General features: G+C 46.9%; 1 protein-coding gene across 3 annotated transcripts; it reads left to right on the forward strand.

Annotated features, from left to right (window-relative positions):
* The first annotated feature begins 249 nt into the window (after window positions 1-249).
* ZSCAN25 (zinc finger and SCAN domain containing 25) lies at window positions 250-13,866 on the forward strand. 3 transcript variants are annotated; one of them, XM_033109983.1, is made up of 6 exons: window positions 250-299; window positions 2,450-2,866; window positions 3,724-3,925; window positions 4,514-4,605; window positions 5,928-6,051; window positions 9,927-13,864. In XM_033109983.1, exons 2-6 carry the CDS (start codon window positions 2,480-2,482, stop codon window positions 10,757-10,759), a joined length of 1,638 nt encoding a protein of 545 aa, XP_032965874.1. In that variant the 5' UTR covers window positions 250-299; window positions 2,450-2,479; the 3' UTR covers window positions 10,760-13,864. The 3 variants fall into 3 exon arrangements, with proteins under 3 accessions (XP_032965874.1, XP_032965875.1, XP_032965876.1); XM_033109984.1 differs by lacking the exon at window positions 250-299 and adding an exon at window positions 906-1,008 and having other exon boundaries at window positions 9,927-13,865; XM_033109985.1 differs by lacking the exon at window positions 250-299 and having other exon boundaries at window positions 2,500-2,870; window positions 9,927-13,866.
* The last annotated feature ends 301 nt before the right edge of the window (window positions 13,867-14,167 follow it).

Raw genomic sequence — 14,167 nt, forward strand, 5'->3', positions numbered from 1 at the left:
ATGTCTGGAGAGTCCTTCCACAGAGGGAAAACAGGTGCAAAGGCATGGACGTGCAAAGGAGCCTGCCAACCGAGAGAGCCTCAGGGGTGCATGTAGCTCGGGAAAAAGCTTCTCGCGGTCCCGCGCACGCTCGGGAACAGTCCCCGGGGACGAGCGACCACCGAGACGCCCCGACCTCCGAAAGTCCTAGAGAGGAAACGGAAGGTGCCCTTTCCTTACGCACCTGTCTGACAGCGTCCGCGGCCCACTTCCGGTCCACCGAGGGCAGTGGCGACCCCGAAGCGGGTGCGGGGCAGCGGGTGAGAGCCGGGCTGGGTCCGCGCGGCGCGGCGGGGTGTCGGTGGTCGGGGTGCCGGGGCTGGGCTGTGGTGCAGCTCCGGGCATCGGCGGCGGCAGGACTTACGCTGCGGGCGGCGCGCCTCCTTGGAGCCGCCTCCGCCGAAACCGAGGCCTGGCCACCCGGGACCCGGGGAATAGGGGGGCGGGGCATCCGCGAGACGCTCAGGTAGGAGCGAGCAAGGCTGATCCCGCCTGGCCAGGGTTAGCCTAACGCAGAGGTGTCCACGAACCCGAGACCTCGAATCAAAGTGGAACTCTTTGAAAAGTCAAATTAGTTATTTTAGAGCCAGCCTAGGACACTCATTTAACTAATAGCAATGGGGCCTTCTCTTTATCAGATGTCAGGGATAAAAGATGAGTGAGGAGCTTTCTTGTGTTCAGGGATTCTGGTAGACAGAGACACATTGGTAAACATTTGCACTATAGTGGGATAAATGTAATAGCTAGAAGGTCATGAAACAGCAATCTCAGTTGATGCACGAGAGAAAACGAATAGACTGAAAATGTAAAATAGGTTTAAGAAGGATAGATAAAATACACAAACACCTAATAGAATATTAAGAGAAGCTTCGGAGGTGCCTTCTGCCAGTTGCTTATTCTCTGCTCCATTTAGAGTGATCTCCCTGTCCCCCAAAGCTGAGCTCCTTACTCCATTTTTTGGACTTCCAGGTGTGTCTCCCCAGCCTAGGTCACCTCCCTGTCCCCCTGTCTCCCCCCCCCCCCCCCCCCCCCCGTCCCCCCCTCCCTCGGGAATTAAATAGTGTTCATTCTCCAGTCTAGTACAAGCCTCTTTTTTCTCATGAGCACTTGAACCTACATTTCCCTTTCCCTTTTTGGCTTCCAATATTTCTCATCTAAACCATATTTATATATGTTGGTAGGCTGACCTTGGCCCGCCATCTCACCTCTTACATTTTCAGCTTCTTCATCTGAAAAGTAGGGGAAGTAGTGCTCACCATACAGAATTGTTGTCAGTATTAAATGCGAGTATGTGTGTTCACATGCTTTCTAAATGGCAAAGCCTACACGAGTTAGAAATCTTTTGATCAGTTATAATAATGGTATATATGTTGCTCTGTTTGTTTTAGGTTGCGCATACATCCAAACCACTAGCAAATCTGTTGGGTTTACCTCCAAAATATGTCTTGGCTTTGTCTGCTGCTTTGCCACCATCCTGATCTAAGCCTTTAATCATCTCCTGGTTGGACCATCATCACTGCTGTTTCTCTTCTTTTCCCCTCTAATCTGTTCTTGACATACTGCATGCAAAGTGACCTTTGTAAAACATGTAGCTCCCCACGAAAATAAGAAGTAAGCGCAAAGCCCATAAATCTTTACTGTGGTCCAGGCCCTGGGTAATTTGGTTTCTGCCTGTCTGTACCACAACTTCTTGTGTAGCTCTGTCCATTCGCTCTGCTGAAGTCACACTGCACTTTGGATTGGTATCCGACACGCAGAGTAATTTCTAGCCTCAAAGCTTTTGTCTGGAATGCTCTTTGAATGACTGGCTCATTCTTATCCTTTGGGTCTCAGCCTAAGTGTCATCTCTTCAGAAAAGCTTTCTCGAAGTTGTCTCCCATCAACAGAGCACCTTACTTGTTTCCTTTCTAGAACTTATCCCCAATTATGATTTTAATTTATTTGCTTACATATTTTTTCTGTCTGCTGTACTAGTATATGAGTTTCAAAGGGCAATACCTTGTCTATCTTGTTCTCTATTGTATTTTTAGTTTCTGTGGGCCTGGTATATGTATGTGTTCAATGTATATTTCCTTTAGTGTTGGAAGAGTGTGCCCTGGTGACCAAATTATCACCTATCTTACAGTCCCCCATTGTAGTGTTATCTCCCTAATGGTATCTCCCTAAAGGTATTTGTGGGTGTAAGCTAAAACCTATACATTTTGTATTTACTCTCTGCCCATATCAGGTGGTTAGCAGATACTGAATTGATTGACATAGTTTTCAAGGATTGACATAGTTCAGTCTTTTGAAAATGTCTCATAGAAGATAATTACCATGTTCTCCAGCAGAATATTCCTTGATGTAGAGACAACTGGGATCGACTGATCTTTCAGTCTCACTTATGCTCATTGTCTGGTCTTCCCAACAGACCATCAGTCTTCTGGGTGGGAGAGTGAAGATGCTTAAAGAGCGTCCAGGGATGGCGGAAGATCCTCAGCAGCAGATGGGTGTTCCTGTGGTAAAACTGGAGAAAGAGTTGCCATGGGGCAGGGGAAGGGAGGACTCTAGTCCTGAGACTTTTCGGCTGAGGTTTCGGCAGTTCCGCTACCAGGAGGCAGCTGGTCCCCAGGAAGCCCTCAGGGAACTCCAGGAGCTCTGTCGCCGGTGGCTGAGGCCCGAGCTGCACACCAAGGAGCAGATCCTGGAGCTGCTGGTGCTGGAGCAGTTCCTCACCATCCTGCCCCGGGAGTTCTATGCCTGGATTCGGGAGCACGGCCTGGAGAGTGGCAAGGCCCTCGTGGCCATGGTGGAGGACTTCACAGAGAGAGCACTGGAGGCCAAGGCGGTGGGTGAGAAGGGGTGTCAGGTCTTACTTGTTGGTGTGGGAAGGGGAGACTTAAAGAATTGAAAGGTTTGAGGAAGCAGTGGGAGTGGATGAGGTGCAGAATCTCCCTCCTCAGCTCCTAGACTCTCTGCGGTACTTCTTTGCGGGGCAGTGGAGTTTTCAGCAAGAAAAGCCATTCCCGGGGCTTCTGTTTTGGTCATCAGGCAGAGGCCTGGCTATAGTTCCCTTGTGGGCCTCAGGCCCAAATAAGGCAGTTGTGATGGATTTCAAGGTCCCTTCTAGACCCATTCCTCCTTGGGCAGAGCTGCATGTGGGAATGCAGGAAAGTCTACTTGGAGAATATTCTAATTGCTACTCGCATGCTTCCTTGAGACTCTGGCCATATCTCTGTCACTTTCTGACACAGTCACCTGCATGTTGGCTGGAAACGAAGAGAACAACTTTTTCTCACTCGCTAATTCGCTGAAGAATCGAGGCTTTGTGTTTTTACTTTCAGCATGTGTAACTAGGGAATTTTTTTTTTCCTCGTCGAGAGCGTGTTGGGCTAAAATTCTCAATAGGACAATATTTAGGCTCTCTGTGATATTATTCGTGGTGGAATTTGATCTGTCTTGAGGCAGACAGAAGGTATCTTGTAAAACAGCATGGACTCATAAAAGTTGCTCAGAGCCTGAGAAAGGGAGTTCAGCTTCCCTTTCACCTTCTCACTGATGTCCTGGTGAGGAGCTGAGCCGGCTTGTCCTTCCTGCCCCCTGCGGCTGGAATCATCCTTTTCTTGTCTGTCCTTTTAGGTTTAAATTCAACTAATAACAGTCTTTCCAGGCCTCATTCTAATAGGTGTTGGGGACTGTTTTTAGGTGCCATGCCACATGCAGGCAGAGCAGGAGGAGACGGCACTTTGCAGAGGCCCTTGGGAACCAGGTGTGCACCTGGGGCCAGTGGAGGTCAAGCCTGAGTGGGGCATGTCCCATGGGGAAGGAGTCCAAGGCCTAGACCAAGGCACCGAGGAGCAGCTCAATCAGGACCCGGGAGCTGGGACGCAGGCCTTCCAGGAGCAGGGTAAGACGCGAACAGTAAGGAATTAAGGGCACAGGACATGGTGTTTTGTATCCTCCCCTCATCTTTTCCTTTATAAACCGAGCAACCGATACATTAAGTTGCCTGCGAGGTGTAATTCTGAGCTTTCTTGGCTACTTCCTTGACTTTAGTAGGAAACAGATGAAGTGAAATTGTTTTCTATACCTCGACTCGCTGATTTCTGCAGAGGATAGCTGGGACTGTGTCGCTTGTCATTTATTCTCCTTTCTTTCACATCCCTTCTGGAAACCACCAGGAAATGCGTAGCTGACACGTTTTTTAACTAGGCAGACAGACCATATCCCTAAAAGGAATGTATGACGTTATTGTGTTCCTGAATCTCAGAGGGGGTTATTCCCAGGGTAGGGAGCATGGTTAGCCCTGAACGGACAGGGCATATTGGGTTGGGACCGTCTCCCAGCTGAGAACAGGGTAAGGTACACCCAAACCCCTCTCTGTCTGGAGTCTCCTGTGGTTCCTGGGGTTGTGTGTGTCAGGCAGTGAATAGCTTTGAATGGGCCAACTGCAAGGCAGCACTAATCCTGCTCATGCTTTTTTCCCCATGCTCAGCTCTGCCAGTTCTTCAGGCTGGTCCTGGTCTCCCCCCAGTGAACACCAGAGACCAAGAGATGGCAGCGGGATTCCTTACTGCTGGATCCCAGGTGAGCTGTGCCTCTGTCCTTCCAGTGATCATGATGTTGCTTTGAGTGGGGTTTACTTTCCCCAAGGTTTCTCTTCACAGCAGAGCTCCATCCACAGAGTTGAAGGTGTCTGCCTTTCTTGTTCCAGTGGACGTGACAGCCTTGTTCTCTCCACTTTACCCTCCTCAGTTGTTAATTTGAATCGAGCTTATACCTTAGGGTCCAGGCTAAGGCTCTACTCACTCGTTGGTATTACTTTTTGATTTTTTTTATTAACCCAGTATTTCTCTCTTAATTGTGAGCAGGAGGAGGAGATTGTTGACAGCAACCCCATAGGTGTGATCCAGGGCGTGGTGGCCGGCTAGGAGAGCAGTCACCCTTTGTACATAGTCTTTATGGGTCCTTCTGCTGCTGCTCTTCTCTGCACCTCCCGTCCCCCCACAGCTGAGGAGGGTAATGACTTATGGTTGGGGCTCCCAGGACTACCGAGCAGAGTGGCTGTCTGGCCCCTACTCTGGCCACACCCGGAGTTTTGGCCTTCTTTGCACTTCTTAGCCTGCCATGAGTGGGGGAACTAGAGCACAGATGGGGTATTCTTGCCCCAGTGTAAGTCTCTTCCATGAGATGCTGAGCGTTACCAGGGAGGTGGACGATTTCCAGTGTGGCACCTTTCTGAAGGACACAATGAGTTTTAAAGTGCGAGTCTTAAACTGAAGAGTTCCTTGTAGAAGAAAATATGTCATTTGGCAGAAAAAAAGAAGTGAGTCAAGTCTGATCTAGCTAAAGCAGTATTGGGCAAGGTTTGATGCCTGCGTCATTTCTTATTCCTGTTTTCTTAGGATGGGGTTTGGAGGAAATGCAAAATGACAGCATGTTTTAATTTGGTTAGATCTTCATAATAGTTCTTCATGGTTTTGTGAATAAAAATGCATTTATTTTAACATGGCATTGTTAAAACAGGGCTTACACAAATGTTTACTTATCTCTGAGGGAAAATCAGTTCGAAATGAGGGGATAAATAGCAGCTTCCAGGTTTGATCAAGCTTGAGGATTTAGTCGAGGTGATTTATAATAAAAGTAGAAATCAGGTGCTGTGGTTGTTAGGTATGAGCTAAGCGTGCAGCAGAGACTCGGAAATAAAGTGGCTCAAACAAGTCCATTACTCTTTGTCATCACACCGTCGAGAGGTAGGCGTTTCTGCTCCCAAGGCCATCTAGGGACCCTGGTTCCTTCCGTCTCACTCTCTTCTGCCCTAGAGTGTCGTCCCCTGTGGTCTCTCTCCTTATGAACCGCTCCTACTTCAGGATTCTTTCTTTATCCATAGACCTCTCCTGTTGTTTCAGGGCTTGGGACCATTTAAAGATATTGCTCTGGCCTTCCCGGAGGAGTGGAGGCACGTGACCCCAGCTCAGATAGACTGCTTTGGGGAGTACGTGGAACCACAGGACTGTGGGGCCTCAGCTCCAGGTAAGATTGTTTCCATCCCACAGGAAAGAGACCGAGGTGTGTGGAAGCTAGGGTTCTTGCCCTTGCTCCAGATTTCAGAATCTGGTGCTATACTGACAAAGGAAGGGGACTTCACGACACACGAGTAAATGGGACCAAGGCAAGAGCATGGACCAAGGAGGTGAGAACTAGCTAGATGCATTCCTGTGTCAGGAGAGGAGTGGACAAGGGGCAAGAAGACATGAGGTAATTATTCTGGCTGTGATGAGACAGGTCCGTCATTAGGACTTCCCGAGCACCTAGTCTGTGTCCGTGATTGAAGGGTACCATGCTTGAGAGCAGGAGAAAAGCAGCAAAGGATTGATTCTCTGATCGCGTTCGTTCAGCAGATGTTTACTGAGAGCCCTCTGTATGCAGGCTCCACATGTAGCTTTGTGTTGGGGCAGGACTAACGTAGTGAAGCCTTTGGAGCCTGCAGTGAGTGTAGAAGGCACGAGAACATACAGTAGGATTTTAGAGACAGGAGGGGTCGGTGTGGGCCTGTGTCACGGAACAAGCAGAGCCTCCATTGGGCCTATCTCATGTGAGGTGGGAGCTGGGAGGACTTTGCCGTCACACACAGGAAAGGAGCTCAGGAGGAGGAGGACCAGCAGGAGGAAAGAGGAGGGAAGTGCAGGGCCAAGGCCCTGCTGGGAAAGCCAGCAGAGGGCGCTGCAGGGGTTTGGGGGCTGCCAGAGTGAAGAGCAGTGTGGAAAGTCTCTGTGGGCTGAATGGAGAGGTGAGCGGGGAGAGGAAATACACGTGGTTGGGAATGGCCCTCTCCTTCAGTCCCTCAAATTCTTTTATTTTTTATTAACTTCTTTGTAAGTTATGTACTGACCGCTCCTATGTCCTGACCCCACGTGGCCTTTTTTCGTCTTGAAATATGTTGAGGGATGAGTGAGAGTGTCATTGTACTTCCTTCAGGACATGAGAGAACCCATCCTGACTCCACCACTTCCTAACTGTGACCTTGGGCATCTTACTTGACCTTTTCAGCTCTGCGTTTCCTTAGTTATAAAATGGGGATATTTATAGAACACTGTCTCATGGAGTGGTGAGGATTTAATGAGATAATAAATCTAAGCATTTGGCAAGCATGGTAGTGCTAGATATTTTTATTAGTTGTATAAGTATTATTAAGTGATTCCTTTATGAGTCAGTCAGCATTCATTCAGTTATACACCCCAGAATTTTTATTTGGCGTTTACTATGTGGCCAGCACCCTGCTAGTCACTATAAAGAGTTAAAAACAAAGGCACTTGCCTCTACAGTCCTAACAGTCTGATGAAGGGCCCAAGTGCCTGTAATTACAGAGTGGGTGAGCGGAGGGGGCTCAGGAGACCTGGGTCCGGTACAAGGTTGTCACACCATGAGGAAGAGATGTAACACTGCTCTGATGGTGGCGGATGTGGACCCCTCAGAGATAACTGCACAGCACAGGAGCTCGTGCAGTGTGCCCCAGACGCAAGTGCCATCATTGTAGTGTCTTAATGCCCCTCAGCGGTGTACCTCTGCCAGTGGTGACACTCTGGGGGAAGGATTCTGCTCTCCTGTTCCCAGAGGGTTTTTGCACCCTCCTGGCCACTTCTGACTGTTCTAGAGACTCTGCTGTATGTTTGTCCTCTTACTCACTCATTGTTTCAGAACCGAAGCACTTCCCTAAGCGTTTCTGCTGAGGTTGGGTGAGGTGAAGGTCTGTTTCCTAGGCCTACCATCTGCTCGCCATCTCAGCCTTCAGCCTTCCTCAACATATTTCAAGATGAAAAAAGGCCACGTGGGGTCAGGACATATGAGTGGTCAGTACATAACTTACAAAGAAGTTATTAAAGGAAAAGAAGAGAATTTGAGGGAACGAAGAAGAGAGCCGTTCCCAACCACGTGTCTTTTCTTTTCCCCACTTTCCTCTCCATTCAACTCACAGAGACTTTCCGCACTGCTCTTCACTCTCTGGCAGTCCCCAAACCCCTGCAGTGCCCTGTGTTGGCTCTTGCATTGACAGCTGAGTGAGAAAATAAAATTCTGTAATATGTAATATGTAGCACATATTTGCATTTCTTCAGGGTACATTTAAGGTTTATGCATTGCATATCATTTTAATTTTACTATTCATAATACCTCAAAACTGGAAACCACCCAAGTGAACATCAGTCAGATTAATAAATAGGATGGAATATATTCTTACAGTGTAATACTATACACCAGTGAAAAAGAATGTAGTGTAACTATAGCTACACACCATGATATGGTGAATGTCACAAGCGTAATACTATTAAAGCCACAAACAATGTGTGAATCAATTACATGAAATTCAAGAACCGACAAAAGTACTTTATGGTCATGAAATTCTGGATAGCATGTTACCCTGAGGGCAGGATATACGCATTGGTGGGGATGGGAGAGGACTTCTGGGCGTGGGTAGTGTCTCTTGAACTGGAAGCTGATGACATAGTTGTGTTCATTATGAAAAGTCTTTGAGCTCCACGTTTATGTTTTGTACACTTTTACTTTCATGAAGTTTATAAAAAAGTGCATCAGAGATGATAGCTGTGTCCTTTATATTTTGATCAGATCAGGAAACATGTAACGTCTGTTTTCTTTTTCTCTTAATGATCTTGCCTGAAAGGACTCCTTTCCCCTTTACGCACCACTTACCATTTCTCTCTTGGCTTCTTTGCTTCCTAGTACATTTTCTTGTCTTTTTTTCTCTCCCTCTTCCTTTTGTTTTTCCATAAACCATTGTTCTGTTAACTTAGTGTAAGAGGGATCAGAGGAAGGGCTTCTAGAAGGGGTAAGGCATTTCAGTAACATCCACAGGCATTTCGATCCTAATAGAGATGGTAACGTAGAGGTGGCCTGTACAAGAACGTCACGGACAGACTGGGTTCATTTGTCCATGCAGCAGTCATTATGCATTTTCCCTGAGTCAGCCCCTGTGCCAGGCCCCCAGGAGAAGCAGATTAGTAAATAAAACAAGGCTGGGCGGAGGGAGCTGCATGAGCAGGGACGGCAAGCTGAGCAGGTTAATGGAGGCTGTGGAGAGCTGCAGGGAGTCGTTGATTCCTGGAACAGGCTTATAATCACTGAGGAAGGCAAACATTTGGATGGATGTAAAGTAGCATTTACAACAAGGTCACATATAAATAAGTGCAAAATAAACAGTGCTGATTGAATACATATGTGCTGAAGAGATCGAGAATACAAGAATAATCAGGGTGTGTTTCTTAAAAGAAATCAGTGAGTTAGATTTTGAAGGAAATACAGGAGTCTGAATTGGAAAGTTAATTGGGAAGACATTAAAATTTGGCAGACTGTTCTATAAGAAGGCATGGAGTTTGTCTTAGCTTGGGACTGAGTGATTTAAACAAGAGACTTATTTCTCATAGTTCTGGAGGCAGGGAAGTCCAAGATCAAGGTGCTGGCAGATCCATTGTCTGCTGAGGGCCTTTCTCTTGGCTGGCAGACAACCACCTTCTTGACATATCCTCACATGGCAGAGGCGGGATGGGGAGAGATCTGTGTCTGTCTTACAAGGACACGGATCCCAGCGTGGGCGCAGCGGTTGCCTTCATGGCCTTACTTATGTGCCAAAGGCTGCACTTCCTAATAGCGTTACATTGGGGTTTAGGGCTTTGACCTAGGAATTTGAGGGGTGGGGGACACAAACATTCAGTCCATGACAGAGATGGAAAGAAGTAAAGGAAAATCTGACTTTAGGGTCAGTGGAAATAAAATATAGAGGTTTCTGGTAATGGAAAGAAGGAATTGTTAATGGGACATGCTTAGAAGCCACGTTCTAACATAAATTTACTGTCATAGCTGCTACAGAATCAATCTGTATCTCCTTTGTCCTGTAGACATTGGGAGCAAGGAAAAGGAGGCCAAAACCCAGCCGACAGACCTCAAGGCGGCGCTTGCTCAGGGGACATCAGAGAGGTTTGGGGAAGCTGCTCTCCAGAGCCCTGAGCTTGGAAGAAGCTGTGAGCAGGAGTCCGGCAGCTCTGTGGGAAACATGCCAGGGCCGCTTCCTCCCCAGCATGGCGTCCTTCCCCTGCCCGATGACCTCAAGACCCACAGCTCCTTCTGGAAGCCTTTTCAGTGCCCCGAGTGTGGAAAAGGCTTCAGTCGGAGCTCAAATCTCGTCAGACACCAGCGAACCCATGAAGAAGAGAAATCCTATGGCTGCGTCGAGTGTGGGAAAGGGTTCACTCTGAGAGAGTACCTCATGAAGCACCAGAGAACCCACCTGGGAAAGAGACCGTATGTGTGCAGCGAGTGCTGGAAAACCTTCAGTCAGAGGCACCACCTTGAGGTCCACCAGCGGAGCCACACGGGGGAGAAGCCCTATAAGTGTGGGGACTGCTGGAAAAGCTTCAGCCGCAGACAGCATCTTCAGGTGCATCGGAGGACACACACTGGGGAGAAGCCCTACACCTGTGAGTGCGGCAAGAGCTTCAGCAGGAACGCTAACCTGGCGGTGCACCGGCGAGCCCACACTGGGGAGAAGCCCTACGGGTGCCAGGTGTGTGGCAAACGGTTCAGTAAAGGGGAGCGGCTGGTCAGACACCAGAGGATCCACACCGGGGAGAAGCCCTACCACTGCCCTGCCTGTGGGAGGAGCTTCAACCAGAGGTCCATCCTCAACCGGCACCAGAAAACTCAGCATCGACAGGAGATGGCGGTGCAGTAAGCGTGCCCCGGGCACATGCATCCTTTTTGCTAATGGAAGATGCTGGAGACACTGGGACCTTCTGGCACCATCAAGTGGAGGGAGACCTCACTGGAGGATGTCATTCGTGTTTACTCACTGAAGGGCTTTGGAGGGGAGCCTTGAGCGGTGCTGGGGTGCAGAAAGGCACTTTGACCCATTTGCTTTCCACTTTTTCAAAAGGAAAAGGGCAAGGCCTGGTTTATTTTGAGTTCCCAGAGAGCATAGCTTCTCACGTCTCTTAGCCAAGTGGTGCTAACAATTTTTCTTTCCATCTTTTGGGGAAGTGATATCCTGAGTTTTGGTTCAGGTTGAGGTTTTTCTCCTTCAGTGGGATGGTCATATCCGCCTCCTGAGCAAGTCTGATAGTCAAGGCAAAATTTTGTCAATGTTGGCAGCTGAACTCAATTTTTCTGAGGTCTGTATCCTGCCTGCAAGGGATACAGACTGTCTCCCTTCCTCCCCCACTCTCTTTTCCATTTAACAAGTATTTATTGAACACCGGCTATAGGCCTGGCGCTGGGAAGACCGTGGTCTTCTTGCTCCCCGAGCTTGTGACTTAGCACTGGAAGCACACACGGAGCCCTTCATTGTCGTGTTCCAGGTTACGTTCGTGCTGAGCGCTGTGAGAGGGTGTTCTTCTCGTGCCCACTCATTCTGCCCCGCCTGCTCACGTGCTGGATCTTTCCCTTCCTAGTTGGGATCACCCAGGGAGCCTCATTTGTTTGTAGCCCCCTTTGTAACATTCTACACTCATCTGTAAAGCTTCCCCATTCCATTCCTTATACTGTAACAACTGTCCATACATCTATTAGGAAATTAATATTTTGTTATTGAACAACTGAATAAACATGAGACTATTTTTAAAAACATTCAGTTCTGTATAAAGATCTAATTAAATGAATCTGAAGGGTGAACTAGTATTAATACTGTATATTTGATGGCACTTCAGAGCATATAAAATGCTTTTCTCTGTATTTTCACTTGATTCATTCCCCATGTTTCTTGAGGCCCAACAATGTGCCAGGAACTCTTCTCGGTGCTCGAGGTGTCAGTGAATACAACGGGGAAAATCCCTGACCTTGTGCAGCTTACATTTTAGTGAATGTATTTGATCGTCAGAACCACCCAAGGTGGAACCCCTAGATGCTCCCATGAGCCCTCTGGACCTGGGACCTGAGTCTGACCTTGGTCCTGTCAGCTTCTTGCCCTGAGATGCCTTTGCCACTTACCTTTTGTTACTGAATAATCTCCATCCTCAATGCATCCAGATCTTTGTCATCTGAGAGGTGCTGGGGTCCTGAATGCCAACTGGAGATGACAAGATGGTAGCAGTCTGTTGTGCATGAGTACCAAATAAAGTGTTTGCAGGTATTTAAAAAAACGCATTTCTTTAAAATGAGAAGATGCAGTATTTGTAATTGTTTAAGCTTTCTTATATTATTTTGACCTCAGTAAAGGGTTTCCTTTCTGTTTGGAATCCGGAGCCTGCATAACTTGCATGGACTGCACTGCAGGGTTGTAATGCTGTGCCTCTGAACGCCAGCTGCTGAGTGAGTCTTTTGACAGTGTACTGTAAATCAGTTTTTTTTTTGACAGTGTACTATAATTGCAAGATGTGATTTGTCTCATGATGCTTCTTAATACGTATTCCTTTACTGGATTCCTCCCCGCCCCATTTTCTATTGTAAATAAGATAAATGGTAATGACTTTAACACAAATAGTTGCATTACTCAGTCCATGTTGGAACACATTATTTTATCACCCATTACTGGTACGTAGCCATGGTGTTTAATTTGGATTTAGCACGTGACCTCCTGGCCTCGCAGGTGTCCCCGCGAGGTTGCAGTAACCAGGACGTGTCTGCAACGGCCACTCTCTGAGGTGCTGGGCTGCTACTTCTCAGCAACATTGAGGTTCAGATGTAAAATCAGCCTTTACTCCCACTTCCCAGACAAGCCCGGCAAAGTTTATGGCCACCTGGCAGCCAAAGCCAATGGAAGGCTTTTCCTAAGCCTCTGGCTTCTCGTCTGGAGGGCCTGGGGGCTGACCTGGCCTGAGTTTGGCTTTGTCTGAGAGGTCTGTGTTACAAAGCAGGGCGGGAGCGTGGGGCCATCCAGGGCTGGGAGTTGCTCATTCTTTCTGTTTACCTGAATTAAATTGGAGATTCTTTTTGATTATACGCTGAGCCAAACAGGGCTCTGGGTTTTCAGTCGGTTGGACTCTCTTAAGAGAAGCTTTAGTGGGAGCCGGGCCTTGCTGTCTTTCCCACTTGAGCTCCCTTGCCTGCTTTGAGACTGAAGCTGATGGAGGATACCTCACAATGCCTCAGAAGAGAATTTTTTCCATGGAACTATAGTAGCCTTATTTTTTTATATCTAGTCAAGTGTCAAATATTTTCTGTATTTTTCTATTTAGAGACTTTTTGTAATAGAAAAGTTAAAACACGTAAACGAATCCTCATGTATTCATTCAACCTGAACCATTATAAACTCAGCTAATCTTGCTTCGTCTCTACCCCATCCTCCCCATAGTCCTCACTCACTGAAGTATTTTGAAGCAAATCCCAAATGTTGCTTATAAATATTTCAGTGTGTACCTCTGAAGGGTAAGGACTCTAAAAAAAATAACCACACTATTATACCTAAAAAATGAACTGTTCCTTAATTCCCAATTAATACTTTTTTAAAAACCCACATACGTTTTAGAAGCTTCTTTAAGATTCAAGTAAGATCCATAAATTGTAATTTGTTGCTTTGTCTTCTAAGTCTAATAATCTATACTGCCTGTGCTTTTTTCCCCTTGGAATTCATTCATGGAAACAACTAGATTATTATCCTGTAGAGTTTCTTATAGTCTGAATTTTGTTGTTTGCAGACCCATGGCATTATTTAATATGGTTCTCTGCCCTTTGTATTAACTAAAAAGTTACAGGTCTAGACGTGTAACCAGATTCATATTTCACATTTTGGCAAGACCATACAGATGGTGGCAAGTGTGGTTGTTTCTCATTATATAATGTTAGTTGCCTATCCATTTATTTCATTAATTCTGTGAATGATTATTTATTAGCTGGAATGCTCCTCTAAGAAATTTCCCCTCAGTAACTATTAGGTTACTCTTAGGTACAGTTCATAGAGGAAAGGAAATGCTTGGTTCTTCCCTTTACTTGCCTGTTTTCACGATAATGATCTGGCTTTGCTTCCTGTAAAAGTGATCAATCACTTTTTAAAAATCAAAATGTTTTCATGGATTTAAACCAGTCTACTACAATTATTCTTTGTGATGCTTAAATAATTTCACCTTTGCCTGGTGGGGGCCTCTTCAGTTTGGCTCCTGATTCCTTTTGACCACCTCTAATAATCTTTGATAGCTTCTTTGCTTTCTGG

This window comes from Rhinolophus ferrumequinum, chromosome 7, assembly GCF_004115265.2.
Source record: "Rhinolophus ferrumequinum isolate MPI-CBG mRhiFer1 chromosome 7, mRhiFer1_v1.p, whole genome shotgun sequence".
Lineage (NCBI taxonomy): Eukaryota > Metazoa > Chordata > Mammalia > Chiroptera > Rhinolophidae > Rhinolophus > Rhinolophus ferrumequinum.

Bases quoted from the DNA above. Each gene is read 5' to 3' on its own strand.
- ZSCAN25 (XM_033109983.1), top strand. From the start codon at position 2,480: ATGCTTAAAGAGCGTCCAGGGATGGCGGAAGATCCTCAGCAGCAGATG. The intron at 3,926-4,513 runs GTAAGACGCGAA...CCCCATGCTCAG, and splicing joins GCAGGCCTTCCAGGAGCAGG to CTCTGCCAGTTCTTCAGGCT. The intron at 4,606-5,927 runs GTGAGCTGTGCC...CTGTTGTTTCAG, and splicing joins TCCTTACTGCTGGATCCCAG to GGCTTGGGACCATTTAAAGA.